The sequence below is a fragment of the Trichomycterus rosablanca genome, chromosome 26 (assembly GCF_030014385.1).
Source record: "Trichomycterus rosablanca isolate fTriRos1 chromosome 26, fTriRos1.hap1, whole genome shotgun sequence".
Classification (NCBI taxonomy): domain Eukaryota; kingdom Metazoa; phylum Chordata; class Actinopteri; order Siluriformes; family Trichomycteridae; genus Trichomycterus; species Trichomycterus rosablanca.
Genome location: NC_086013.1, coordinates 18,029,316 through 18,055,600, shown reverse-complemented (window position 1 = coordinate 18,055,600; position 26,285 = coordinate 18,029,316). Strand labels below are relative to the sequence as shown.

Below are 26,285 nucleotides of genomic sequence, written 5' to 3'. Positions count from 1 at the left end.
CACGAGTTTCATTTCATTTCTAGTTTGGACGCCCTGCTGTAGATCCTGATCCACAATAATTCTGAGACCTGGTTTAATTAATAAAAGCTCGTTAGCAGCAGCTGTGTGACGTCCTGCTACAGACCTGATGAGTGTGTGTGTGTTTGTGTGTGTGTGTGTAATCAGCGGTGGTTCTGATCGATACCCGTATTCCCGTCAGTGCATCATTAATGTTTATATTTCTCTCCTCACTGATACAGATGTTCACATCCAGCTGCAGCCCTGCAGACCCGGAGCGTCTCACCTGAGCTCGAGTTCCACCAGGTACTGATCCATCCTGCTTGTTACCGTGGTGATTCAGCCCAAATTAAAGTGAAAAGTGGGTTCAGGTGTTCCAGCCACACCCACAGCTGTATCAGAATCAGTTACAGTGGATCTCGAGCTCCCGAGTTCCAAGCTCAGCTCTGCTATCAGCCGGCCGGGCGCCTACACAGACACACATCTGGCTGCGTGTCTGTAGGTGGAGGGGCCACATCTGGAACAGGGATCCTCATCACTGGTGTAAGTGCGGCCTCTGCTGGCCGGTCGAGGTGTCTGCACGGGGTGGATGATGATGTATGGTGCTTTATGAGACTCCGCCCCCTGGCAGGTGAAACGAAGTGATCCCTGTGTCACACACAGGAACCCCTCAGATGTCCGGGCGGGGCAGAACTTTAATCCTCTGGATGATGTGTGTAAATAAATATTTATTTCAGGAGGAGCTCCGCCCAGCCTGGTGCTTCACGTCAGCAGGACTGCAGCTAAGTATAGCGATGCTAACCTGGCTAAGCTATTATTATTAGCATTAGCATCAGCGTTTCCCACAGCCTGTAGCTCTGCTTGGCGTCTAGTTTACTAAACCTGAGTCACACCCACACAGAGACCTGCGGTGAGGCCGTATTAAACCCCCCCCCCCACCGCTGGTGCCCTCGCAGCAGGTGGGTCAGGTGGTCGAGCTCTAGGTGCCACATCATGCCAGCGTCTGTGCTCTGTTCTCGCCCCGGGGCCCGATCACACGGGGTGTGGCGGGGTGACGGAGCTCCGTGGCTTTGTGTTCATGAGGAGAAACTCCAGCCAGTTCTGCAGGAAGCCTCGTGTGTACGCGCCTGTTTCCACGACGATGCCACAGCAGCGACTCCGCCCGGTTCTGTAGCGCAGGGCGATGTGGACCTCACGCTCCGTCACGTTACAGCTCACGTTTATCAGCTGAAGCAGCAGCAGGTAACAGAGCGCCGCCGTCACCATAGAGCTGTACCACACACAGGTGAAGCACAGAGCCGTACTGCACACACACACACACGTATACACACGTATACACACACACACACACACGTATACACACGCACACACACACACATATACACACGTATACACACGCACACACACACACACATACACACACACACTCAGTTATCACATTCACTTTGGCAACTTCTCTTATAATTAACATAGCAGTGTGTGTGTGTGTGTGTGTGTGTGTGTACCTGTACTGGTTATACACCCCAGGACAGTACACTGTGTGTGTGTGTGTGTGTGTGTGCTTGTGTTTACCTGTACTGGTTATACACCCCGGGACAGTACACCAGGGCGATGAACACACTCTGGCGTGGACACACTGTGTGCAGGACCGTGCTGATCCCATACAGTGATGTCATCATAAACAGGAGGAGCGTCAGCAGGAAGTGCCTGTGATTGGCCTGTCCTATACAACAGTTTATCCTGGAGTACCAACACACACACACACACACACACACACACACAGTTATTACATTCACTGTGGCAGCTTTGTCTTATAATTAACAGAGCAGTTGTGTGTGTGTGTGTGTGTGTGTGTGTGTGTGTGTGTCTGAGCATTTGGGTGTGTGAGTGTGTGTAACAGATTAGTGTGTGTGTGTGTGTGTGTGTGTGTGTGTGTGCCTCCCATATTGAGATCTGATCTCCTGTGGAACTCACACATGTCTCACCAACCTGCTCCGGTCTGCTCACGTCGTCATGCAATCAGGAAAAGTTTGTGAACCCTCTGGAACCAGATACACTATATGACCAAAAGTATCTGGACGCCTGAGCGTGAGCTTGTCAACCGATATTAAAACAGAGCGCCCTTTGAAGTGTGTCTGTGTGTGGGAATTTGTGCCCGTTCAGTTCAAGAGAGCCTCGTCGACCGGACCGACCCGGACTGACTCGTCCAGAGGGTTCACAAACTTTTTTCTCACAGCTGTAATCCTTTAATCATCAAACACAGGATGAAAGCCGTGAAGACCCACCAGACACAGTGATGGTCCATCCTCAGCACACACTCCCCACAGATCCGGCAGTGCCCCGCCCTGGGCGGCCGCGCCAAGCGGCACACGGGACACCACGTCCCCTCCCCTCCGCCCGGACTCTCCGATTGGCCGACCCCGTTTGTACAGGCGGGACCTTGACACGAGACTCCGTTCCCATCGGCGCGTTCGGCCCGGACGAGCCCCGGACCTCGTTTGGTTCGGGCGAGCAGGACGAGCGTAGTGATCATGCCGGTCGTCACGGTGACCAGCTGCCGGGTACTCACGGTGCCCCGGGGCAGGATCTCGGTGATGAACAGGAAGTACATGTAGACCAGAGAGAAGAGCGCCAGCGTGAGGAAGAACAGCGTGCGTCTCTTCCTGCGGTGAGTGACGTAGTAATACCACAGCACCAGGACGGGGATGGCCGTCAGGACCGCGGCTCCCAGCATGCAGTGCAGCGCCGCCACGCGCAGCAGAACAGGGAGCAGGAACATGGGCGGGAGCACGGAGAGGTCCACGTGACCCGGGAGGAAACGGGACAGAGACGGCGGTTTCTCCCAGTCCGTACAGAACAACCTGAGAGACGAGAGAGAGACGCGCGGTTAATAAACATTAATATAGAATCACCCGTCTGTGACCTCCAGTAACCTCTGACCTTTCACACACGTCGTCCACTTCATCGCAGTCGCAGCAGCAGATCGGATCGTCCGGCTCGGGCGGTTTAAAACGCTCACGCTTCATCGTTATCTCCCAGAACCACAGGGGGCGCTAAACACACACCATACAATTACATTAAACACAGACGCTTGTGTGTTAAACGTCACCCAGCGACTGACCAGTCTGAACTGTTGTTATTAGTGTTGTCATGGTAACAGTGAAAATCAGAACCTATAACGTGACCAGATTTTTTAAATGAAAGTCAAGAGCGCCCAGGTGGAACAGTGGGATATTCCGTTGCCACCGGTCGGCTGGGCGCCATCTGGCGGGCATAATTGGCAGTGCCTGCACCAGGTACTGATGGGCCACCGTATCTGCAGGGTGGGGGACGGACCATGTGTGGGTGGGTGGGATCTTCATACGCTGTGTAAGGACCCTGATTGGCTGAAGAGACGCCTGTGCAGAATGCAGGGGCAAGAGGAGGAGGGTGTGTACAGCGACGTGCTCTCCTCAGATGTAATCGGGTATCTCTCAGCAGCGGAGGATTAAATTGAGTCGCTAAATCGGGAGAAAATGCATTTAAAAAAAAACAGAAAGATGATTTTATTTTGTTTGACAAGTCAACAGCAGTAAATCAGTGCAGCGTTTTTCAAACTTTCTTTCAAGCGACCCACATTTTCTCCATCATTTTTTACAGGCAACACAAACACACATCAAAACAAAACACAAATAAATACTTAATTAATGGCAAATGGTGGTAATCTGGTCCCACTGTGGTACACAAGATGTATCATAAAGCTTCCACAAGAGGGTGTTTGTGTACAAGTTTATTTAGTTTTTACCTTTTAAAATGAGTTTATTTCTTATTTTCTTCTGCGACCAAGGGTGTCCATACGTCCGGTGTTAGGGTGGACAGACTGTTTTTCATTTACCCATCAATACCTGGCCGACACGTATTCGTCCTCCTTTGGAAGTGAACCGGACGCTTGTAACGATCATAATTAATTTTCCTGTCGTTGGATTACGAACACATTAACAGAAGCCACTGGTATTTTCCTGGTTTAAAGCTCCACTCTCCGTGATCACGTCCACCACTTTACTGAGGAACGTCCGGCCCTGAAATGCTGCTTAATTACTAAGTTTTAAGTTTTAATAACCGTCACACCATCGACACACCAGCACCAAAACCAGCGTCCAGCTCTGAGTGTCGCTCAGCACCGACTCACTCAGAAGATTCAGGAGAGATGAAGTTCAGGATTTTAAGGCTAGTTAGCAGCGTGTGTGAGTTTGAGAGAGGACGCTGAGGCGCTGCACTGATGCGGGCGGTGGCGGTTTATTACACGTAATGTAGTTTAACAGAAACCGAACAGCTACTGAGCTACGTTCTCCAGGAAATGTGCTGTAGATTAAGCGGCTGCACTGAACCACCATTAGATGTGAGTGATGGTCAGTGTTTCAGTGGTTCAGTATTTCAGTATTTTAGGGTTTCAGTGTTTCAGTGGTTTAGTGGTTCAGGGTTTGTGTTTCAGTGGTTCAGTGTTTCAGTGTTTCAGGGTTTCAGTGTTTCAGTATTTTAGGGTTTCAGGGTTTCAGTGGTTCAGTGTTTCAGTATTTTAGGGTTTCAGTGGTTCAGTGTTTCAGTATTTTAGGGTTTCAGGGTTTCAGTGGTTCAGTGTTTCAGTGTTTCAGGGTTTCAGTGTTTCAGTGTTTCAGGGTTTCAGTGTTTCAGTGTTTCAGTGTTTCAGTGGTTCAGTGGTTCAGGGTTTCAGTGTTTCAGGGTTTCAGTGTTTCAGGGTTTCAGTGTTTCAGTGTTTCAGTGGTTTAGTGGTTTAGTGGTTCAGGGTTTGTGTTTCAGTATTTTAGGGTTTCAGGGTTTCAGTGTTTCAGGGTTTCAGGGTTTCAGTGTTTCAGGGTTTCAGGGTTTCAGTGTTTCAGGGTTTCAGGGTTTCAGGGTTTCAGTGTTTCAGGGTTTCAGTGTTTCAGGGTTTCAGTGGTTCAGTGGTTCAGGGTTTCAGTGTTTCAGGGTTTCAGTGTTTCAGGGTTTCAGTGTTTCAGTGTTTCAGTGGTTTAGTGGTTTAGTGGTTCAGGGTTTGTGTTTCAGTATTTTAGGGTTTCAGGGTTTCAGTGGTTCAGTGTTTCAGGGTTTCAGGGTTTCAGTGTTTCAGGGTTTCAGGGTTTCAGTGTTTCAGGGTTTCAGTGTTTCAGGGTTTCAGTGTTTCAGGGTTTCAGGGTTTCAGGGTTTCAGTGTTTCAGTGTTTCAGGGTTTCAGTGTTTCAGGGTTTCAGGGTTTCAGTGTTTCAGGGTTTCAGGGTTTCAGGGTTTCAGGGTTTCAGTGTTTCAGGGTTTCAGGGTTTCAGTGTTTCAGTGTTTCAGGGTTTCAGGGTTTCAGTGTTTCAGTGTTTCAGGGTTTCAGTGTTTCAGGGTTTCAGTGTTTCAGGGTGGTGCTGGACCGATTCCAGTCTGAATCTCACAGTAACAGGAAATATCATTTCATTCCACAAACACACCCACAGAAAACCAACATCATCTTAATGTGAACTTTTAGCATTAATGCTAATGTAGCTCAGCACTGAAACGCTAAAGCGCTAACACTGAGCACTCGCTTATTACTCCTCGTTTCTGCTCTCAGCCAATCGGCACTCACGGACCAATCAGAGCTCTGTATGAGAGCGGCCTCACACATATGGACACGCTCGAGTGTTTAGATCAATTCTCACTTCTACTGACTGAAGCTTCTGATCAAACCCTCCACACCATTCTGTAAAATCCTCAAAGTGATGCAGAAACTCAACATGAAGGGTCTGGGTTCAATTTCCCAGCCGGGCATCATTTCCTGGGTAGGTTGTAAGTAAAATGTAGAAATGGCTATGTCTAAATTTACAGAAATTTAATTACACATCTGAAATAAATGTACTAAGTGCTCGATCCTGTTCAGGAGTTCATCTGCTGGCTGTAGAAATATTCCACATAGATGCTAAATATCTTAATAAAGATGTTAAATGATTTATTTGTATTTAGTTGCAGGAGAATTTTCCACAGTCATGTGAGAAGCATCAGAGCGTGACGTAAAGCTTTCCTGGCACCTTTATTTTAGGACTGTTTGCACATCCTGGTTCCTCCTCCAGCTTGGGTATCAGGGTTTGATAAAGTGGGAAGCGACCACAGCTCCTCCATCAGACAGAGACGAGGATCCACCAGGATCTTTACGTGTTTTAAAGATTTTTACTGTTTACAGAATAAATTGTAGAAATAAAAACTCCACACCGTCTCTGTCTGTCTCGTTTTGAATCAAGGACACGTCGTCCTTCCTCCTCTCAAACTGGGACAAACCGAAACCCTTTCCCACTGAGACCAGCACCACAATCATCCACGTTCAACAATTCCCCTGGGCTGTGTTCCAATTTACATTCGCTCCCTAAAGTGTGCACTATAATGAGTCCTGCATGAGCTGGTCCACAGTGACATGAGCCGAAGGAAAATCATCAGACCAAACACGTCGTTTATACTCAAACATTCAACTACGACTCTTAGAATCAAGTTACTAAAACTGCAGGGTGAGCAGAATGAAGTCTGAATGAAAGAGAATTTAGTTCCATTTAATGCAAAATAAAATAGTAAATAAATCATCCTGTTTGATACACACTGACAGCACAGGTTTCTAAATTAACCAACCATTTAATCAATGAATTAATGAACCAGACACCGAAAAATCATGAAACTTTAAACACTGAAGCTTTTAACTCCACAGTTTCATTTGGACGACTATTTCAATATATTTCCTGTATTTAATATTCGTGCTGCCCTGAGATGGACTGAAGGCCTGTCTGGGGTGTGTTCCTGTTCTGTGCCCAGTGTCCACAGGGAATCTGGATCCACAGCAACCCTGACCAGCATAAAGCGGTGATGAAAATAAAATGAATGAATAAACGAAGGAATTAAACCTTTAAACTGTTGAGGTTTAATTAAACTTTTGCACAGAAACAAACAGCTGATTGTGGAAAATCTAAACCCCAGATCACGTCACTCATTTTTAAAAGAATTAAACTATTCAGGATTAAAATATATAAATATTAATATTATAAATACATATTTATCATAAGGGCGGTGGTAGCTCAGTGGTTAAAGTACTGGACTAGTAATCACTAGGTTGCCAGTTCAAGCCCCATCACCACCAAGCTGCCACTGTTGGGCCCCTGATTAAGGCCCTTAATCCTCATTTGCTCAAATTGTATTCAGTCATAATTGTAAGAGTCTTTGGATGAATTGTTTGCATTTTAAATTCTAAACAGACTAAACAGTTAAAGTTCTTCCTCACACATCTTTACTTTTCATTAACAGAAGTCGTGATCCTGCTGTGGTCCTGTCGTGGTCCTGCCGTGGTCCTGCCGTGGTCCTGTCTGATTGTGTCTGATTGTGTCTGATTGTGTCTGATTGTGTCTGCCCTACAGCACTGATGCCATCCTTCGTCCCGCTGGTACTGGATGGCATGAACTGCACGAACTGAATCCAGTGATTAATAAAGTCATTGTAAGTAATGTAATGATGTTGAAATTGAGCATGTTCTTTCTTTCAGAGGTGAATCTTTGCTGTGCTGGTGGTTTGGTGCTTATATTAAACACTATAGAAAGATTATAATGTGATGTGTACATACCGACCCCGCTCTCCCCTGCAGGCGCTGCTGAACCGCGGTGTTGAGAGTGATTTGGGACACAGCCCGGGGTCTCTCACCTTTACTCCTGCACTTTTCTTCTGATTCACTCCATCATCACCTCCAGACCCCGGGGTCCCGAACCTGTGATCTCCTCCTGCAGTGATCCGGTGATCCGGTGATATTAATCCCGGTGATCAGGTGTAGATCAAAAGCGCCGCAATAAAAACAACAATCACTCACTTAAACCCCCCCCCCCCCCAGTCCTGAATAATAATAATAATAATAATAATAATAAGACCGCCGCGCGCGCGCTTGTTCTGAACTGTGTGAAGTGTCTCGCGCTCCCCGCCCCAAAAAGTCGCTCCAAGTCACCGCGTGACGTCACGGATCAATTTGCATAATCACAACTCACAAAGAACCGTGTATTAGAGACTGAAGTTCGATAGTTAGTCTAGTGATGTTAGTGTTGATTTAACATTTAATTCAACACAATAAAGTAATAAAGTGTTAATAAAGTAAATTATAGTTTATTAAAAGCTGGTCTAGATGGAAGCCCCCCCTCCTGCCTAAATGCGTCTGTACCCTTCAGCATGAATTTATGGTGCCTCACCGCACCACCCACACCAGGAGAGACCCGGACAGTCGGGATTCTGTTTCCTCTCTGATAAAAAAAGAAGCTCGTTTCTTATAACTGTGTATTAAACACGTTGTTCCTTTAATCCAGTGTGTTTATTTACTCCTGTATATCAAATCAAATCAAATCAGATCAGATCAAATCAGATCAAATCAGATCAAATCAGATCAAATCAGATCAAATCAGATCAAATCAAGGTTTATTTGTCACATACAGAATCACACACAACTGGCAGTGAAATGCTTTAGTGACTGCTCAGCCACAGAACTTACAAAGGTAAACAAAGTACACAAAAATATATATTACACAAAAAAATCGAAATGTTTAAAATCTAAAGTGTAAGAATACAGAAATTTAAAAATTGAAATTAAGAAAGCTTTAATATAATTAAAAATAAAAGTAATTTAAAGTGAACCGAGTGTGACAACAATTGTGAAAGAACTTTACATAATATTGATCTATTATTGTGCAACATAATGCAATTAGATACAAATATATACAGTGTATCACAAAAGTGAGTACACCCCTCACATTTCTGCAGATATTTAAGTATATCTTTTCATGGGACAACACTGACAAAATGACACTTTGACACAATGAAAAGTAGTCTGTGTGCAGCTTATATAACAGTGTAAATTTATTCTTCCCTCAAAATAACTCAATATACAGCCATTAATGTCTAAACCACCGGCAACAAAAGTGAGTACACCCCTAAGTGAAAGTTCCTGAAGTGTCAATATTTTGTGTGGCCACCATTATTTCCCAGAACTGCCTTAACTCTCCTGGGCATGGAGTTTACCAGAGCTTCACAGGTTGCCACTGGAATGCTTTTCCACTCCTCCATGATGACATCACGGAGCTGGCGGATATTCGAGACTTTGCGCTCCTCCACCTTCCGCTTGAGGATGCCCCAAAGATGTTTTATTGGGTTTAGGTCTGGAGACATGCTTGGCCAGTCCATCACCTTTACCCTCAGCCTCTTCAATAAAGCAGTGGTCGTCTTAGAGGTGTGTTTGGGGTCATTATCATGCTGGAACACTGCCATGCGACCCAGTTTCCGGAGGGAGGGGATCATGCTCTGCTTCAGTATTTCACGGTACATATTGGAGTTCATGTGTCCCTCAATGAAATGTAACTCCCCAACACCTGCTGCACTCATGCAGCCCCAGACCATGGCATTCCCACCACCATGCTTGACTGTAGGCATGACACACTTATCTTTGTACTCCTCACCTGATTGCCGCCACACATGCTTGAGACCATCTGAACCAAACAAATTAATCTTGGTCTCATCAGACCATAGGACATGGTTCCAGTAATCCATGTCCTTTGTTGACATGTCTTCAGCAAACTGTTTGCGGGCTTTCTTGTGTAGAGACTTCAGAAGAGGCTTCCTTCTGGGGTGACAGCCATGCAGACCAATTTGATGTAGTGTGCGGCGTATGGTCTGAGCACTGACAGGCTGACCCCCCACCTTTTCAATCTCTGCAGCAATGCTGACAGCACTCCTGCGCCTATCTTTCAAAGACAGCAGTTGGATGTGACGCTGAGCACGTGCACTCAGCTTCTTTGGACGACCAACGCGAGGTCTGTTCTGAGTGGACCCTGCTCTTTTAAAACGCTGGATGATCTTGGCCACTGTGCTGCAGCTCAGTTTCAGGGTGTTGGCCATCTTCATGTAGCGCAACAATTCGTCTTTTAAGATCCTCAGAGAGTTCTTTGCCATGAGGTGCCATGTTGGAACTTTCAGTGACCAGTATGAGAGAGTGTGAGAGCTGTACTACTAAATTGAACACACCTGCTCCCTATGCACACCTGAGACCTAGTAACACTAACGAGTCACATGACATTTTGGAGGGAAAATGACAAGCAGTGCTCAATTTGGACATTTAGGGGTGTAGTCTCTTAGGGGTGTACTCACTTTTGTTGCTGGTGGTTTAGACATTAATGGCTGTATATTGAGTTATTTTGAGGGAAGAATAAATTTACACTGTTATATAAGCTGCACACAGACTACTTTTCATTGTGTCAAAGTGTCATTTTGTCAGTGTTGTCCCATGAAAAGATATACTTAAATATCTGCAGAAATGTGAGGGGTGTACTCACTTTTGTGATACACTGTATACATATACACACACACATATATATATACATACATATACATATAACCTGTACACACACATATACGTATATCTATATATACTCATATATACACATAAATTTAGATCCGTGTACGTTAGGCCTGATTGCTATTTTGGTTGAGGACTCGAATAGTTTGTGGGAAAAAGCTTCTTCTCATCCTCTCTGTTTTGGCTTTCAAAAGCATCCAGCATCACCTGAGCTTCATCTGCTCCAACACTTGGAAAGAGTTTCAGGGATCAAATTAGGAATGAGTTTATTAATAGAAATGAAGAAAGTTAAAGGTAGAGGAGTAATTATTCCTTTTGTGCTGTTTGTAATTAAATTCCTGGGAAAGTCGTTCACTTATCACCACTTTCTGATTTTATTTTATCTGCTGCCTTCTTTATTTTATCTGAGCTTGTGGTTTTAGAATAGAATAGAATAGAATAGAATAGAATAGAATAGAATAGAATAGAATAGAAACAGGTTCCCCGGTGGTGGACTGGCTGTGATAGAACTGATAGACTTCTGCCCTGTCCAGGGTGTTTATGGACCTTCAGCCGTGACTGTAATAAATGAATAAAGAATATAATTAATTTGATGCAGTTTGTAAGAAGAATTATTATAACTCTTTCTTCTGAGTTGGAACATTTATTAATCTTTTATAATTGTTTGTTATTACTGATGTTTTTATTTTCTTATATTTAATAAGGCTGGTTATGGTACACACAGCACCAGACCTATCAGAAAGCCAATAATTAGAAGCAGTATCTACATACTTTTGGCCATATAGTGTACTTTATTGTATTTGTTGTTGTACTGTCAATAGAAGAAAGTCAATAAAGTAAAATAATTAATATTTGAATCTCAGTTTGTTTTGCTTTTAGAGAAACTGGGACTAGAACTGGTGTGAGGAGTATAGAAAGTGAAGTGGATTTGAACCTGCAGCTCGGCTCTCGTTAGATTGTTAGATATTTGGCTTGTTGAGGTGTTTGGTTGTTTCAGGACTGTTCAAAAATATAGTTTTATTAGTTTGTGTTCTTTGCTGGCTGAGCTGTTGTTGCTCCTGGATTTTACCCAGAGCGTTTATGCAGGGTCAGAGACAGGTTTCATGTCTGTGTGGATGCTGAGATCTCTGCACCTGTTAGTACTGGGTGTGGCTGAAACAGCTGAATCTGTTCATTAGAGAAGCGTCCAAATACTTTTGCTGCATAAGTGAAGCACCTGGTTTGAGACACGCCCAGATTCCCATAAGCTGCTTGATGAAGTCCAGTTGGCTGTACTGTAATTTGAGCTCATTTCCTGTTTCCTGTTTCAGGAGCATACTGTACCCTTTCCCAGAATTCCAATGCCAATGCTGTGCCAATACACACACACACACACACACACACACACACACACACACACACACACAGATACTATATCAAAAGTGAACAAAATGGACAGGGACAAGTGGATGACTATTTTTGGTCCAGCATGCAAGTGTGTGTGTGTGTGTGTGTGTGTGTGTGTGTGTGTGTGTGCGTGCGTGTGTGTGTGTGTGTGTGTGTGTGTGTGTCTGTCCATCACTCTTTACAGGTGGTTAATGGATTATCAGACCTTTAATGAAACCTAAGTCTAACAGAGCCAGTCTAGACACACACACACACACACACACACACACACACACTGTGTCTCAAATTTCTATGTCAGCGTCTCCTCCCTCCGTCCATCAGAGCCGTAATTGCCAGACTACTATCTGGGCATCACTGTGTGTGTGTGTGTGGATCTTCCCATGTCCACCATCAGACAACTGATTGAAAATGAAGCTCCGAATGGTTTCAGAACAGAAGAACCATAAACAGTTTTACAACCTTTTAAACAAACCGGACACAGAATCAGAACCAGTCTGGACAAAAGTATTGGGACGCCTCTTCTATGACTGGATTCTTGTGTTTCAGCCACAACAGTCACTAACAGGTGTAATAACTCAGTCATATAAAGAAAACGATAGGCGTCTGACTTTGTAGTAACAGTTTAGGGAAGGTCCTTTCCTGTTCCAGCATGACCAAGAAACTCCAGTGTTCAATCAATCAGTCCCCAGCCATACAAATGCAGTCAACTTTTGACAGAATGGGCACAAATTCCCACAGACATTCTCCAAATACTTGTGAGAAGCTTCTCTAAATGAGCGGCTGTTGTTCCAGCGCAAATGATCACACAGAGTCTGTTTTAATATTGTCTTTGAAATAGAACGTCCAGCATGGTGACAGTCAGGCGTCTGAATACTTTTGGCTGTAAATATATATCACATAAAACCAGATGTATGTGATTGAAGGTAGAACTTTCTGGATGTGATGGATCATCTGTGTCTGTTTCTGACCTATAAATATATCATATCCAGAAAAATGTAATTAATTCTGGAGCGTCCGAGGCTCCACGGGTTTTTATATCTTAAACTTTTACCAGTCCGGCTTTAAAACCCCACAGGAAACTACATATAGATTAAAGCCTGCTTAAAGTGTGTGTGTGTGTGTGTGTGTGTGTGTGATGTAGGCTTTTAACACACACCAATCTGCTGATCTGCTGAGCTAATAAAGTCCTAATGCTGCTCAATACACACATTACAGTAACGCTACACTAAAAGCCTTGCTGACCGGAACCTGTGTGTGTGTGTGTGTGTGTGTGTGTGTGTGTGTGGGTCTACCTGTCTGTACAGGTTATTTGCTTATCTGGCTTTTAAAGAAACCTGATCCATCATCTCAAGGTAAAGTAGATGAAAGAATTGGACCATTTCAGCCACGCCCGTTTCTAGCCGGTGTATAAAATCAATCATACAGTGAGGAGACGAACACACAAACACACTCAGTGAGATGTGTGTGATCCTGCAGAGCTCGAATACTCATGTCTGTAGTTGGTTGATGGTTTCTCATGAAACGTCGCCTGAGAGCTCAAAGATCAAAATATAGAAGTAAACAGCGAGTAAACAGCGAGTAAACAGCGAGTAAACAGCGAGTAAACAGCGGGTACATCACTATCATCTCTGTGAGGAAACATGTCGGTGTTTAAGCTGAACCAGCTGCCTGGAGCTGCCGAGTCTCTGGTGGTGGAAGCATCCTGTGATGCTCCAGCTAATGATAATGTGAGAACTTTCCACAAGCCGAAACAAAACAGGACGACTCCAGAGACCGGCCTCAGTGTGTGTGTGTGTGTGTGTGTGTGTGTGTGTGTGTGTGTAGGCCTGCATTAGTGTAAGAACCGGTGAGACTAATTTGAAGCATCGCTGGCAAAAACAGATGAGACAGTGGAGACAAAAGCTTATAAATAACTCCACCAGGAAACACTGGGTGCAGGGCAGAAATACCCTGGATGGGGCACCAGGCAATCTCAGGGTTCGGTCATGGACCTCACTGTTATAACGTTTGGTCTCTCAGCATCGTGGGTCAGGGTAGCTGGGTTTGATCCTCACCTTTACTGACAGTCTAAAGGAATTTTTATCTGTTCTACACGTCTGCATAAATACTCCATGCATGAATTCCTCCAGCGTTCCAAAAACATGCTACAGGTGGATTGGCTCCCCTACATTACCCCTAGTTTTAGTAAAGTAGCTGGGCGGCACGCTGGCTCGGTGGGTAGCACTGTCACCCACAGCAAGAAGGTCCTGGGTTCAATTCTCAGGTGGGGCGGTCCGGGTCCTTTCTGTGTGGAGTTTGCATGTTATCCCCGTGTTTGCGTGGGTTTCCTCTGGGTGCTCCGGTTTCCTCCCACAGTCCAAAGACGTGCAAGTGAGGTGAATTGGAGACACTAAATTGTTAATGACCTTGTGACCTGATGAATGTTGTGTAAGCGGTAACTACTGTTCCTGTCATGACTGTAACCAAAGTGTAAAACATCACATTACAATCCTAATAAACAAACAAACATTAAAGTAGTGAGTGAGTGATTGATGCCCTGTGATTGATTGATTGATGATTAGTCCATGCCTTGATGCCTTGCACCCGGTGTTTCTGGACGTGGACATGATAAAACAGTTAAACATAAATAAATGATTATTTAATGCACCACCTAATTGAGCTCCAAGTTACAGCGACCCTGATCAACAGTTTTGGAATCATTAATTGGAGTCGGTTTATGGAATCGACTCATTTGATTTACAGCACAACGCTCAGAATAGGAATCGACTCTGATTCGAACAGCACAAGATTACGTACATCCGGGGACCTGAACATCCGGGAACTCTGCTGTTTAGCGGTCTGTGTGGCGGGATTTTACACAACATCTCTCGGTAATAAAACATGTATTTTGTATTAATATTAATTGTCCTTTGTTGTTTTTGGCATGTGTTTGGCACAACAATGTCTTATAGTAATCAAACAAGGAATCGGTTTATGTTTAAATGGTTATTTGGATTCATTTTGCATTTTGGCTTGGTGTTAGCATTAGCGTATACGCTATGCTAAGCTAAAAGGCTAACTGAATGAAGCCGCATTGCTCTATACTGAAGAGTTTACATGCTACATTTAGTTTAGTGTCAGTTACATTATGGTTATAGTTAGTGTAAAGATTAAATTAGTTAAGTTACTAGTAAACAGTGGCTGTTAGACAGCATGTGCATTACAGATAGTTGTTGTGTAGCAGGTAATGAACGGACTAGCGTGAGGTCACAATGTTCCGTACAGCTGCTCTTCATCACCTTTGTTACCTGTTGACCTATGACGTCACTATGCCTGTAATAAGAGAAAGAGAACAGTATCTGATTCTGCTTCAAGCATCAATTTAGTAGCTATTTTTATTGTTTTTTTCGTATACGTGTGCAGTACACTGGGGTTCTTTGTTTATCTTAGCTGGTTTGGAAGCTGGGGTCAGAGCCCAGGGTCAGCCATCCTATGGTACAGCTGGAGCTGAGACTGGTAAGGGCCTTGCTCAAGGGCCCAACAGTAGCTGCAGGGAAGAGCTGGGATTCAAACCCACAACCTTCCAGTTGGTAACCCACAGCTCTACCCACTAGTCTCTGAGTTAGGTTTAAAACATTGTAGACACACACAATGACCTGACTGGAATAATAAAGGTCACACAGGATGGTGTCAACAGTCCCTCAATGCCCACAAAGGGCCGATATATGCTGGTGTTCATGCCAACCAGTCCAGCTAATCCCGAGCTTCTGCTTCCACGGCTTTGTTCCTGACAGCAAACCTGAGCTACATAAACCCCATCACTACATGCTGCTCTAACCTTCATGAATCGCTTCATCTCTCCTGTGTTACAGAGCAAGTGCGTCACCGAGGAACCGTGATGGCGGACAGCGATGATGAGTACGATCGGCGCCGCAGGGACAAGTTCCGCCGCGAGAGGAGCGATTACGACCGTTCTCGAGAGCGTGAAGATCGTCGCAGAGATGACTGGAGCGACAGGTACATGAGGAGAACAGAAGTGCACCTGATCTGCTCATTTATTTCAACTAATAACCTAAATATAATAAGACAGCACCACTTGAGTGTCGCAAGGGTGGGCCCAGGGTGTGGAAAACCCCGTCTTACGTAGTGTGTAACGTGCCGTGTGGTTTTTGTGTCGTTGGTAATCAGGCGGCCGTCTGCCAGGGAGTGGGACCGGGGGAGAGAGAGACGGAGTCGTGGAGAGTACCGGGAGTACGAGAGAGGGAGGAGAGAGAGATTCTCACCACCCCGACACGACATGAGCCCCCAGGCCAAACGCATGAGGAGAGACTGGTAATGCCGTGTGTGTGAGTGAGAGAGAGAGAGAGAGAGAAGTGGTGATGTGTGAGTTAAACTAAGAGTGATTGACGTTCCCATGTTCCTCAGGGATGACCATGGTGGAGATCCATATCATGGAGGCTATGATCTAGGTTATGGAGGCGGAGGAGGACCCAGCTACATCCCCCCACAGCCTTGGGGTCACCCCGAACTTCACCTGATGCAGCCACATCACGGAATCCCCATTCAGGCCAGGTGAGGGTGTTGGGGTTTAGGTTTGCTGGTGAGATTTCTGGTGCAGAGTGCAGCTCTGACCTGAGTCCTGTGTCGGTTTATGGGGTTTTATAGGTTAGGAAACATCCACGATATGGACCTGGGTCCTCCTCCACCCGTCATGAAGACCTTTAAGGAGTTTCTGCTCTCTCTGGATGACTCTGTGGACGAGACGGAGTCGGTGAAGCGCTACAACGAGTACAAGATCGACTTCAGACGGCAGCAGATGCAGGAGTTCTTTCTTGCTCATAAAGGAGAAGAATGGTACGACGTTTCTGACTTTTAAATGTACCTCTGTGTACAGTGTGTAGGTGATGTAGTGTCAGGGTGGATAAATCAAGAGCAGCAGTAATTATGTGTGCGTACCTGGAGGACGGGTGACTGGATTCTAAACGTTTTCTTCTGCAGGATGTCCCCGGGTGTCATGACTGATTATATTTCACTTTTATTCTTCATGTGCTCATTTTATGTTCTTATTTGATTATTGATCATGAACCTGAACTAAAATGCCTCTTCCCTCCTCTCACGGCAAGGTTTTTCAGAAGACGAGTGAAACTCTGGAAACCTTCGCAGGAAATGGCGGTGTGTAGCTAGTCAGGGTTCGCGCTGCGCACAATGCAGCCGCTTTAGAAACAAAGTGATCAGGAATTTAGTTAGACGCTTCCACCGGCGCACCAAAACAAACCTGCAGCTCTGTCACCTCCCGGGTTTTTTTTTTTTCTCGTCTTTTTGAAATGCCGAGTGCAGAAACGGTGTGTAATTTCACACACACGCACACACGAGTGCACACACACACCTGAGGAGTCCCCTGACTATAAGTGTGGTAATACTGGGAGCACAGCAGGTAAATGTGGAGCACATCAATGTTCTCATGAATTCATCTCTCACTCTGTTTATCTTGTGATTATTCTGGTTAAACTCTGGAGAACGATACTGTACCACGCTGTTATTGTGGAGTACCGCGGTTCTGCGTGTGTTCCCATCAAGTGGAGGAACCACGCTGACCGTTCTGGATTTGAAAGTGTCCACAATAACAGTCCGGGCGTGGGAAGGCCCCGTCACACCATGTGACCTCACTCGGGTCGGTGCATAAATGATTCGAATCAATCGATCAATCAGAAGCCCGAATTAAAATATTAAAACATGCAAATATATACTGATCAGCCAAAACATTAGGAGTGGGCGTGGTGAGTCCCCACCCAGGGCGGTCTGAGGAGGGATGAACCAGACGACGTGACGGACCAACAGAAGATCTACTGTGGATCAGACTGCAGATAATTCCCATCTGTGCCAGTCAGAGTGCCCATGCATCTCCTGTCCACTGTCCAAAGCTGATATTGGACCTGGACTTCAGAGCAAATCCTGTTTTCTTCAGGATTGTGGTAGAGATTGAATCAGGATGTAGCTGCAGGTACCAGATACCACAGGGGCACGTTCACGTTGATGGCATATTTGGGAAAGGGGGGGGGGGGGAGGGGGGGTCCATGATGTTTTGGTTTATCAGTGTATTTTATGGGTACAGACTGACTCTGACTGTATCGTTGAGTTAAATTGCTCACTGAACCTCGAGGAGCAGCCAAATTTTCACCCAGAGCGTGTGCACTTCAGGTTTCTGGAGTAACTGAGCTTTTAATCTGAAATTCTGATTAATATTAGAAAGAAATAACGTTAAATAGATAAATTCAAGCCTTTAATGTTGTGTTTATCTGCACCGTGTGTCCCCCCCCCCCCCCGTCACCTCTCCGCCCGCCCCCCCCTCTCTCTAGGTTCCGTTCTAAGTACCAGCCGGACGAATCGGCGAAGAGGAAGGCGGACGCTCACGCCGCCCTGCAGAACCGCCTCGGCGTCTTCATGTACCTGCTGGAGAACACCTGGTTCGACTCCGTCTCCATGGACATCGACCGGGCGCCGCAGATCGTGAAGATCCTGGACGCGGGTGAGACGGATCAGACCTCCTCCCGATCACCCAGGACTTTTGTTTTGTTTTTGAGGAGGGGAGCTCGTACACGCCGATTTGTTGAGTCTGTCGTCGTTTGTGGTTCCTCAGCCGTGATCAAGATGGAGGGGGGCTCGGAGAACGACCTGCGCATCCTGGAGCAGGCGCCGGAGGAGGAGGACGAGCGCGAGAGGCGCGCGTCCGGCGGGGCGGCCGAGAACCAGAGACGGGACGAGGGCCGAGGGGCGGAGGCCGAGCGCAAGGGCCCGGCGGAGAAGGAGAAGAAACAGGCGGGTTCGGCTCTGTGGGTACGGCGCTCGGGACCGGCGGGGAGGATCGTGGGTAATCGTGTCCGTGTCCTGTGTGCAGGGTGAGGAGGAGGAGGGCGGAGTGAAGGAGGACGGCGCTAAAGGTGGAGGTGAAGATCCGAAACCTAAAGAACCTCCGGCTGATGAGACGTCTGAACCTAAGAAGGTGTGTGTGAGTTTAGTCAGTTCTCCTTCGTACAGGAGGTCACATGACCGGTACCCACTCCGTATTTGATCTCAGATTGCAGATCAGCCCGCTCCGATTTGAGATTAGGCACCATCATGGGCTCCAGGACCACTCACGTGGTCCTGGAGCCCATGATGGTGCCTAATCTCAAACTATGGTCAAGGTCCCAGGAGCCCTTTTCACCCCCCTCTCGTTCCTTCCAGCTGAGCAAGAAGAGGAAGAGGAAGCACAGCGGCGACAGCGAGGACGAGGCCAGCGCCTCCGAGAGCGACTCCGACTCCGGCTGCTCGGAGAAACCCGGCGAGGGGGACGCGGACGCCGACGAGAAGGAGGAGAAGGACGCCGAGGAGAAGGAGGAGCGCAACGACGCCGAGGAGAAGGACGAGGAGGAGGACGACGGAGAGGGTCGGTATCGATCGCGGGCGGGCGGGTCGGGGACGCGGCGGGGCGGTGACCGTAGTAACCGGGCGGTTTGGTCCGCAGCCGACGGCAAGGAGAGGAAGCGGGAGAAGCAGGAGGAGGAGAAGGAGGACGAGGAGGAGGAGGAGAAGAAGGACGACCAGCCTCCTAAACCCAGGCCGCTCCACAAGACCTGCTCGCTGTTCATGAGGAGCATCGCCCCCACCATATCGAAAGCCGAGATCATTGGGGTGAGAACACACACACACACACACTAGATGGACGAAGGTTTTAGGACGCCCCAAAAAGTTGATAAATATTCTTCAGACTTTGCAGCAATAGTTTAGGGAAGGTCCCCCTTCTTGTACCAGTGTCCTGGATGAAGCGGAACACCGACCGATCAATCAGCGCCCAGCCATTCACAGAAGAGTGGCGTTTCTGGCTCTGTTTTAATACCGTGGGGCGTCCGAATACTTTTGGTCACATGGTGTACATGCCAACGTGTGTGTGTGTGTGTGTGTGTGTGTGTGTGTGTGTGTGTTTGCTCCTCAGTTGTGTCGCCGTTACTCAGGATTCATGCGCGTGTGTCTGTCCGAGCCGCAGCCGGAGCGCAGGTGAGCCACCCAGGCGTTCCTTTTTTTCATCACGCCCCTTTCCCACGTCGGTGCCGACGCCTAATTCCCGCCTCTTTTAGGTTTTTCCGGCGTTGCTGGGTGACCTTCGACCGCGCCGTCAACATCAAAGAGATCTGCTGGAACCTGCAGAACATCCGGGTGAGTTACAGACAGCGAGCGCGTTCGAGCGCTGGGGTTTGAACCGGCAACCTTCCGATTACTATCCTGCTCACCGGCCAGTCACATCTGAGCTTGTAGTCTACTTCACCGGAGTCTGTGTGTGTGTTCCGGTCTTGCTCGAATAGTTATGAAGCGAATGCTTATTATTGCCATCTAGTGGTGGACGTATGTCACTGCACTGATAAACAAAAAACGTACTCGTATATACTTCATGTCTGTGGGAATTTGTCTCCGCTTGTAGCTGCGCGACTGCGAGTTGGCGCCGGGCGTGAACCGGGATTTGGCGCGGCGCGTGAGGAACATCAACGGCGTCACGCAGCACAAGCAGGTCCTCCGGAACGACATCAAACTGTCGGCCAAACTGATCCACGCCCTGGACGAGAGGGAGAGGCTGTGGGGTCACAGCGACACCCACCCCGCCCAGGTAACACCCCCCCCACACACACACACACACCTTACTGTTATGTTTGTCATTTTGTGCCTTTAGATGCCTCAGTATATACGGGATCGTCTCTAAACAGTAAGGTGTGTGTGTGTGTGTGTGTGTGTGTGTGTGTGTGTGTGTGTGTGTGTGTGTGTAGCTCCCGGCTCAGAACCCCATCCTAAAGAACATCACTGATTACCTCATCGAGGAGGTCAACGCGGAGGAGGAGGAGCTCCTGGGGAACACGGGCGGAGCCGACAGCGAGGACGGCAAGGACGGCAACCCCACCGAAATCACCGTGGAGCGAGACGAGAAACTGGTCAAGGTCTGCGCTCCTCTCCCTTTCATTCATAATCAATAAAAACAGTCGTACTGATCAGAACGACCCTCAATACAGCAGCACATGAACAAAAGAGGGAAATGTAGCCTAGTGTAGCCTAGCGGTTAAGGTACTGGACCGGTGATCAGAGAGTCGCTGGTTCAAGCCCCACCACTGCCAGGTTGCTGCTGTTGGGCCCTTGAGCAAGGCCCTTAACCCTCAATTGCTCACACTGTGTAATGTAAGTCACTTTGGATAAAGGCGTCTGCTAAATGCTGAGAAAAAAAAACGTATGATCGAAAGTAAGCGGACGCTAGAGCGTGAGCTTGTTGGACAGCGTGCAGCCATAAAAATGAAAATATAAAGTGGATTTAAAACATCAAAACAAAATATATTTAATTAATAAAAAACGGTGGCGATCTGGTCCCACTGTGGTTTACAAGGTGTAACGTAAAGCCTCCACAAGGGGGCGCTCGTGTACAAGTTTTTTTTATTATTATTATTTTTTTTTTTATGTGCCTGTAATTATTTAATCATTATTATTTTTCTATGTGACTCATTTTTTTTTTAGCTTTGCACAAGTGTGCTATCACTTCCCATCAGATTTTGGAGTCTGCCTGTGGCAATTTGTGTCCATTCTGTCAGAGATTGATGTCAAACAAAAAGTCCTGGCCTGCAATCTAAAGTGCTCAATAGTGTCCTGCATGATCATGGTCCTGCGTCCAAATACTTTTGGCTATGTGGTGTGTCTGTAGGAAGGAACTTCTGTGGTACTGACGGCCTTGTTACTACAATCGTCGTGGGTTAAACAAAACTCAGGAACTAGGATGCTGGAAACACTACGTACAGTTAATGTAAGCGTTTTAACTGTGTGTGTGTGTGTGTGTGTGTGTGTGTGTGTGTGTGTGTGTGTAGGTGTTGGATCGGCTGCTCTTCTATCTCCGGATCGTTCACTCCATCGATTATTATAACACCTGCGAGTACACCAGCGAGGACGAGATGCCCAACCGATGTGGCATCATCCACGTCCGGGGTCCCATCCCCCCCAACCGCATCACACACCGAGAGGGTGAGACCCCATACACACTCCCATCATCATCATCATCATCATCATCATCATCATCACACGGTGCCACACCCATCTGTTTAACTCTCACCACTGTGCCTACATGTGCCCTGTCCTAAATGTACTGGTGTGTGTGTGTGTGTGTGTGTGTGGGGCAGTGTCGGACTGGGAGAAGATGTTCGAGGAGAAGCTCGGCCCTCTGTTCAGCGTGAAGGAGTCGCTGCCCGAGGAGGAAGCCGTTAAAATGGGACGGAAGGATCCGGAACAGGAAGTGGAGAAGTTTATTTCTGCCAACACGCAGGAACTGGGGAAGGACAAGTGGCTGTGCCCTCTCAGCGGCAAGAAGTTCAAGGTGTGTGTGAACCGCTCTGTTAGCCGCTCTGCTCTGTTAGCTGCTCTGTAATAGAGGTGTATCAGGGTGTGTAAGCAGGAGGAGATCAGGACTGGGTTCCAGCAGCAGTTCAGATCTAACCAGGGTTCAGTTAGAGCCGTTTGGTTTTCGATACTCTGAGATCTGAGGATAGGACGATCAGTTAGTCAAGAATCACTCTTATCTACCTTTACTAAAAATATAAAGTACCAACGCTTTACATGAGCAACATCAAATATTTCCTGTGATTCATCAGCCCTGTGGGTTAGAGAAGCACTTTGCTCAGTATTAAATCATTTAACATTAAATAATGTCACTACACTGGACCAAATTAAGGGAGCAAAAACCCTTTATGCAGCATTTAACTACGAGCTGATACAGAATGTTTATTTAACTGTTGTTACATGTACTGAAGAAACAAGAAAGACTGACTTGGAAAATTAAATAAATAAATACAATCCTGCCATGAATGTAACCAGTGTGTTAACATGGTGTTAAACCATCAAACAAACAAACATCTACTGAATGTTTTTATTTTACTCTGTTTTAAACTCTTGAACTGGTTTGACTGTGTTTCAGGGTCCAGAGTTTGTGAGGAAGCACATTCTGAATAAACACAATGATAAGATCGAGGAGGTCAGGAAGGAGGTGGAGTTCTTCAACAACTTCCTCATGGACGCCAAACGACCCTCCATACCCGAGATGAAGCCGCTGCCCCCGCCTCCCGGACCGGGACAGGGTGAGAGGAGTGTAGGATTCAAACCCCCATACTGAGTACAGTAACGGGACTCGGTCTGTGGGTGTGTTAGAAAATCTAGTGCGCTGCCTTGCTGTCTTACTGTCTACGTAGGCAGCTGCCTCAGTAGAGAGGATTCTAATAAGTCATTGACTTATAAGTCAGGTTATTCGAACGCGCTACTTAGACAGCGATTCCATCGGGTTTAGCATTTAGCATCTTGCCATTAAAACCAATGGACTGAGGTAGCACATTTCCTGACAAGCTCGAACTTGCAAATAAAAACACTCGGTACAAGTTTATACAAGTTAAAAATCAGTAATATTTTATTTACGTTTGAAAATAATTCGTTTCTCCGCCCTGTCGGACATGTTTATTTTTCTGTGAGAGACGAGCACCTGACCCGCAATGAATGCTGGGATTGCCTCGATCACTAAGGCAGCGTCGGATGCTCACTCGTTCTTGAGCCAAAATAACACTGAAATAATAAGATGCCTCAGTAGTGAGGATATTAAGGCATCTAGGATTTTGAACAGCCTCCTTCTCGGGAGCGCAGCACAGGACGACGTAAAATGCTGCTTATGTAGAGAGCTCCCTAGGTTTTCGAACACACCCTGTGTCAGTCCCACACAGCAGGAGCTCAGATGAGTGTGTTCTGATGATCGCTGTCGGACCAGTTTTACACTTGTACAAAACTCCAGTGTTCAGGCGTCACCACAGCAGCATTCAAAGCTTTTTTATTCATCACAGATTATTATATAAAGCTTTTATTACTAAATATTCTATAAAATACTTATAAGATTGTAGAAAACTCGATAATAATGTTCTCTGGTCAGACATCCATGGACCTACACAGACACGATTGGCTGTGTGTCTGTAAGAGTCTGGGACCATATCTGACCAGTGTTTCCATCACTGCTGCAGTTACGCCCTCTGCTGGCTGATCCATGGTGCTGCACACAGACGGGGGATAACGGAGATCAGTGCATGATACAGATCTCTGTATGAACCGCCCGGTGCAGGTGAAAAGAAGCGGTCACTGCTGTACACGTGTCAGAGGGGGCGTGTGTTAGTCACATGACCCTTCTCGGTCAGGAGTAGAGGTCTGCAGCAGTAGAGGAGAAAGGTCATCGGGGAATTGGATACGACTAGATTGGAAGGAAAATTCATAAACATAAAGTGCAAACTCCTTTTTGAACTCATTGAACTTTAATTTCTCTGACACTTTTTTTTTTTTTTGCTCCTGATATGTTTAGGTGTGATGTCTCCTGGTGGTCCTCCGTTCCCCCCTCAGGGGCTGCTGGGGTTTGGTGGGCCCAGACCTCCGATGATGGGTTACGGGGGTGAGTGTTTATGGTGTGTGTTTATAATATTAGAGAACATGTTGTAGTGGTGACTGAGTTGAGGTAATTGAGGTTCGTTTCTCTGTTGCAGGTCCTCCTTACCCCCCAAACCAGTTCGGTGGAGGGAGGGGTAATTATGATAACTTCCGTGGGCAGGGTGGCTACCCCGGGAAACCCAGGAACAGGTAAATGTGCCCTGTAGAGCAGAATCATCTACAGGTTTATATAAACGTCAGGTTCTGGTGGTGGTGATCAGTGTAGATTAATATTTACATTATTTACACACTGTTTGTCACTGACTGTTTATTTGAAGCTCTGAACTCAGAATTTCTGAAGGAAAACCTAATAAAATCCCCCTTGTGCAGTGGCTGGTCACTTCTTTTCACCGGTCAGTGGCAGATTGTTAGTGAGAGCTGTACTGCCCATGTAGACCAAACAGCAGAGGTATTTACTCATTTTTATATTTTTCAGGATGATGCGTGGGGACCCTCGGAACATCATCGAGTACAGAGATCTGGACGCTCCGGAAGACGTGGACTTTTTTTAGGACCCCCCTCACCCCTCCACCCTCTGATTTTATTTGCTTATTTTAATGATGCTTTTGTTGTTTTGTTCCTGTGAGGATTCGTTTCAGGTGTGATTGTGCTCAGTAGTGATCCTGTAGTGAACACGTCTCAGTCTGTAGCCCTTATTTTCTTCTTTAATAAAACCATGTGGAACAAATAATCTTTGCTGTATCGGTGTATTTAAACTCGGGTCTGGTTAGTTTGTGCCAATTAGGTGACAGAATTGTAAATACCACCCAAAATGTAGAAAAAACTGTTTATTACTGCCATGCATCTTTCATCCCTCTCTATAATACATTTTACTGCGTGTCACCTAAACTATTTTACACATTATAGAATTATATCACACACATAAATGTAGCTGAAAAGCTTAAGTAAAAATAAAGGGCATAGCATAAGAGTGCAGTAAAGTGTTTATTTACATTGATATTTACAGTATATACAGAAAAAAACTTTTGTTCTTTTTTTGAAAGTGATTCAGGATGACGACTTATTGGCATTAGAAGCAAACTTTATTAAAGCACATTTACACAACACTTAATTCTGCCATTTCTACTCACGGCTTCTTTACATCCCACCCAGTACTGCATATATCTGCATAATTACACCAATCACAGCATCCCTTTAACATGCAGTCAATTCTAAATAAATTACACAATATATTTAGTGCAATTATGCATGAATATTACAACAACTTGGTTAAAACACCAATACATTTATACATACTGTAACAACTGTCACAGAAAAAAAAAAAACAGTAAAGAACTGGCAGCAGGGTTGGCAGTAAGTTACTGTAAAATTAACAGTATCTTACTGTTGGAGAAATAAACTGGAAAATACTGTTTTTTAAATACAGGGTACTTTTACGGTATAATACTGCTAGTGGTCAACAGTTACCCTTTTTAAGGGGTGGCACAGTCTTTCCTCACAGGTATAGGTACAGATATTTGTAAATAAGCAATCTAAAATTAATTGAAATGTGAATTAAAAAAACTGTTTGAGTACTTTTGTAAAACATTCGATTAAGACCATTTGCAAATTTGAAAATACAACAAGCCTGAAAAGAACTTGCAGCACATCATTTACATACAACACCAAATCAGAAAAAGTTGTGACGGTATAAAAAAAGTATAATCTACTGTGAGTCCGTTCATGTAAATGTTTCAAGTATTATTCCGGCACATAATGTTTAAATTTAGAATTAGAATAATTTTATATGTGAAGTCCAGATGTGCAGGTGTTGTACAGAATAAGTTATGTGTATCAAGTCAAATTTATTTATAGGGTGCTTTTTACAATGAACATTGTCTCAAAGCAACTTTACAGAATCCAGGACCAACAGACCAAAAACTCCTGCTGAGCAAGCCGAGGGCGACTGTGGCAAGGAAAAACTCCCTTAAAATTACAGGAAGAAACCTTGAGAGGAACCAGACTCAGCAGGGCCCATCCTTCTTGGGTGGTCTGAAGGAGTTCTTTATTGTTCAGTCCAGTCTGCAAAAAAAGTCTGTTGTAGTTCTGGACATTTTTGG

General features: G+C 45.8%; 2 protein-coding genes across 2 annotated transcripts; one reads left to right on the top strand and one right to left on the bottom strand.

Moving 5' to 3' along the window:
* Positions 1 to 1,029: 1,029 nt before the first annotated feature.
* On the bottom strand, positions 1,030 to 7,648 carry zdhhc23a (zinc finger DHHC-type palmitoyltransferase 23a). The gene is made up of 5 exons (XM_062989222.1): positions 7,591 to 7,648; positions 2,938 to 3,050; positions 2,283 to 2,858; positions 1,570 to 1,737; positions 1,030 to 1,300 (listed from the first exon to the last, which is right to left on the bottom strand). Exons 2-5 carry the CDS (start codon positions 3,021 to 3,023, stop codon positions 1,030 to 1,032), a joined length of 1,101 nt encoding a protein of 366 aa, XP_062845292.1. The 5' UTR covers positions 3,024 to 3,050; positions 7,591 to 7,648.
* Positions 7,649 to 14,565: 6,917 nt separating this feature from the next.
* srrt (serrate RNA effector molecule homolog (Arabidopsis)) lies at positions 14,566 to 24,916 on the top strand. The gene is made up of 20 exons (XM_062988473.1): positions 14,566 to 14,609; positions 15,591 to 15,735; positions 15,907 to 16,050; positions 16,144 to 16,290; positions 16,384 to 16,572; positions 18,075 to 18,244; positions 18,356 to 18,534; positions 18,614 to 18,718; positions 18,943 to 19,144; positions 19,223 to 19,389; positions 19,691 to 19,752; positions 19,833 to 19,911; positions 20,174 to 20,356; positions 20,514 to 20,681; positions 21,591 to 21,744; positions 21,900 to 22,093; positions 22,691 to 22,850; positions 24,104 to 24,190; positions 24,282 to 24,375; positions 24,662 to 24,916. The coding sequence occupies exons 2-20, from the start codon at positions 15,617 to 15,619 to the stop codon at positions 24,735 to 24,737; spliced, it is 2,679 nt and encodes an 892-aa protein (XP_062844543.1). The 5' UTR covers positions 14,566 to 14,609; positions 15,591 to 15,616; the 3' UTR covers positions 24,738 to 24,916.
* Positions 24,917 to 26,285: the final 1,369 nt, after the last annotated feature.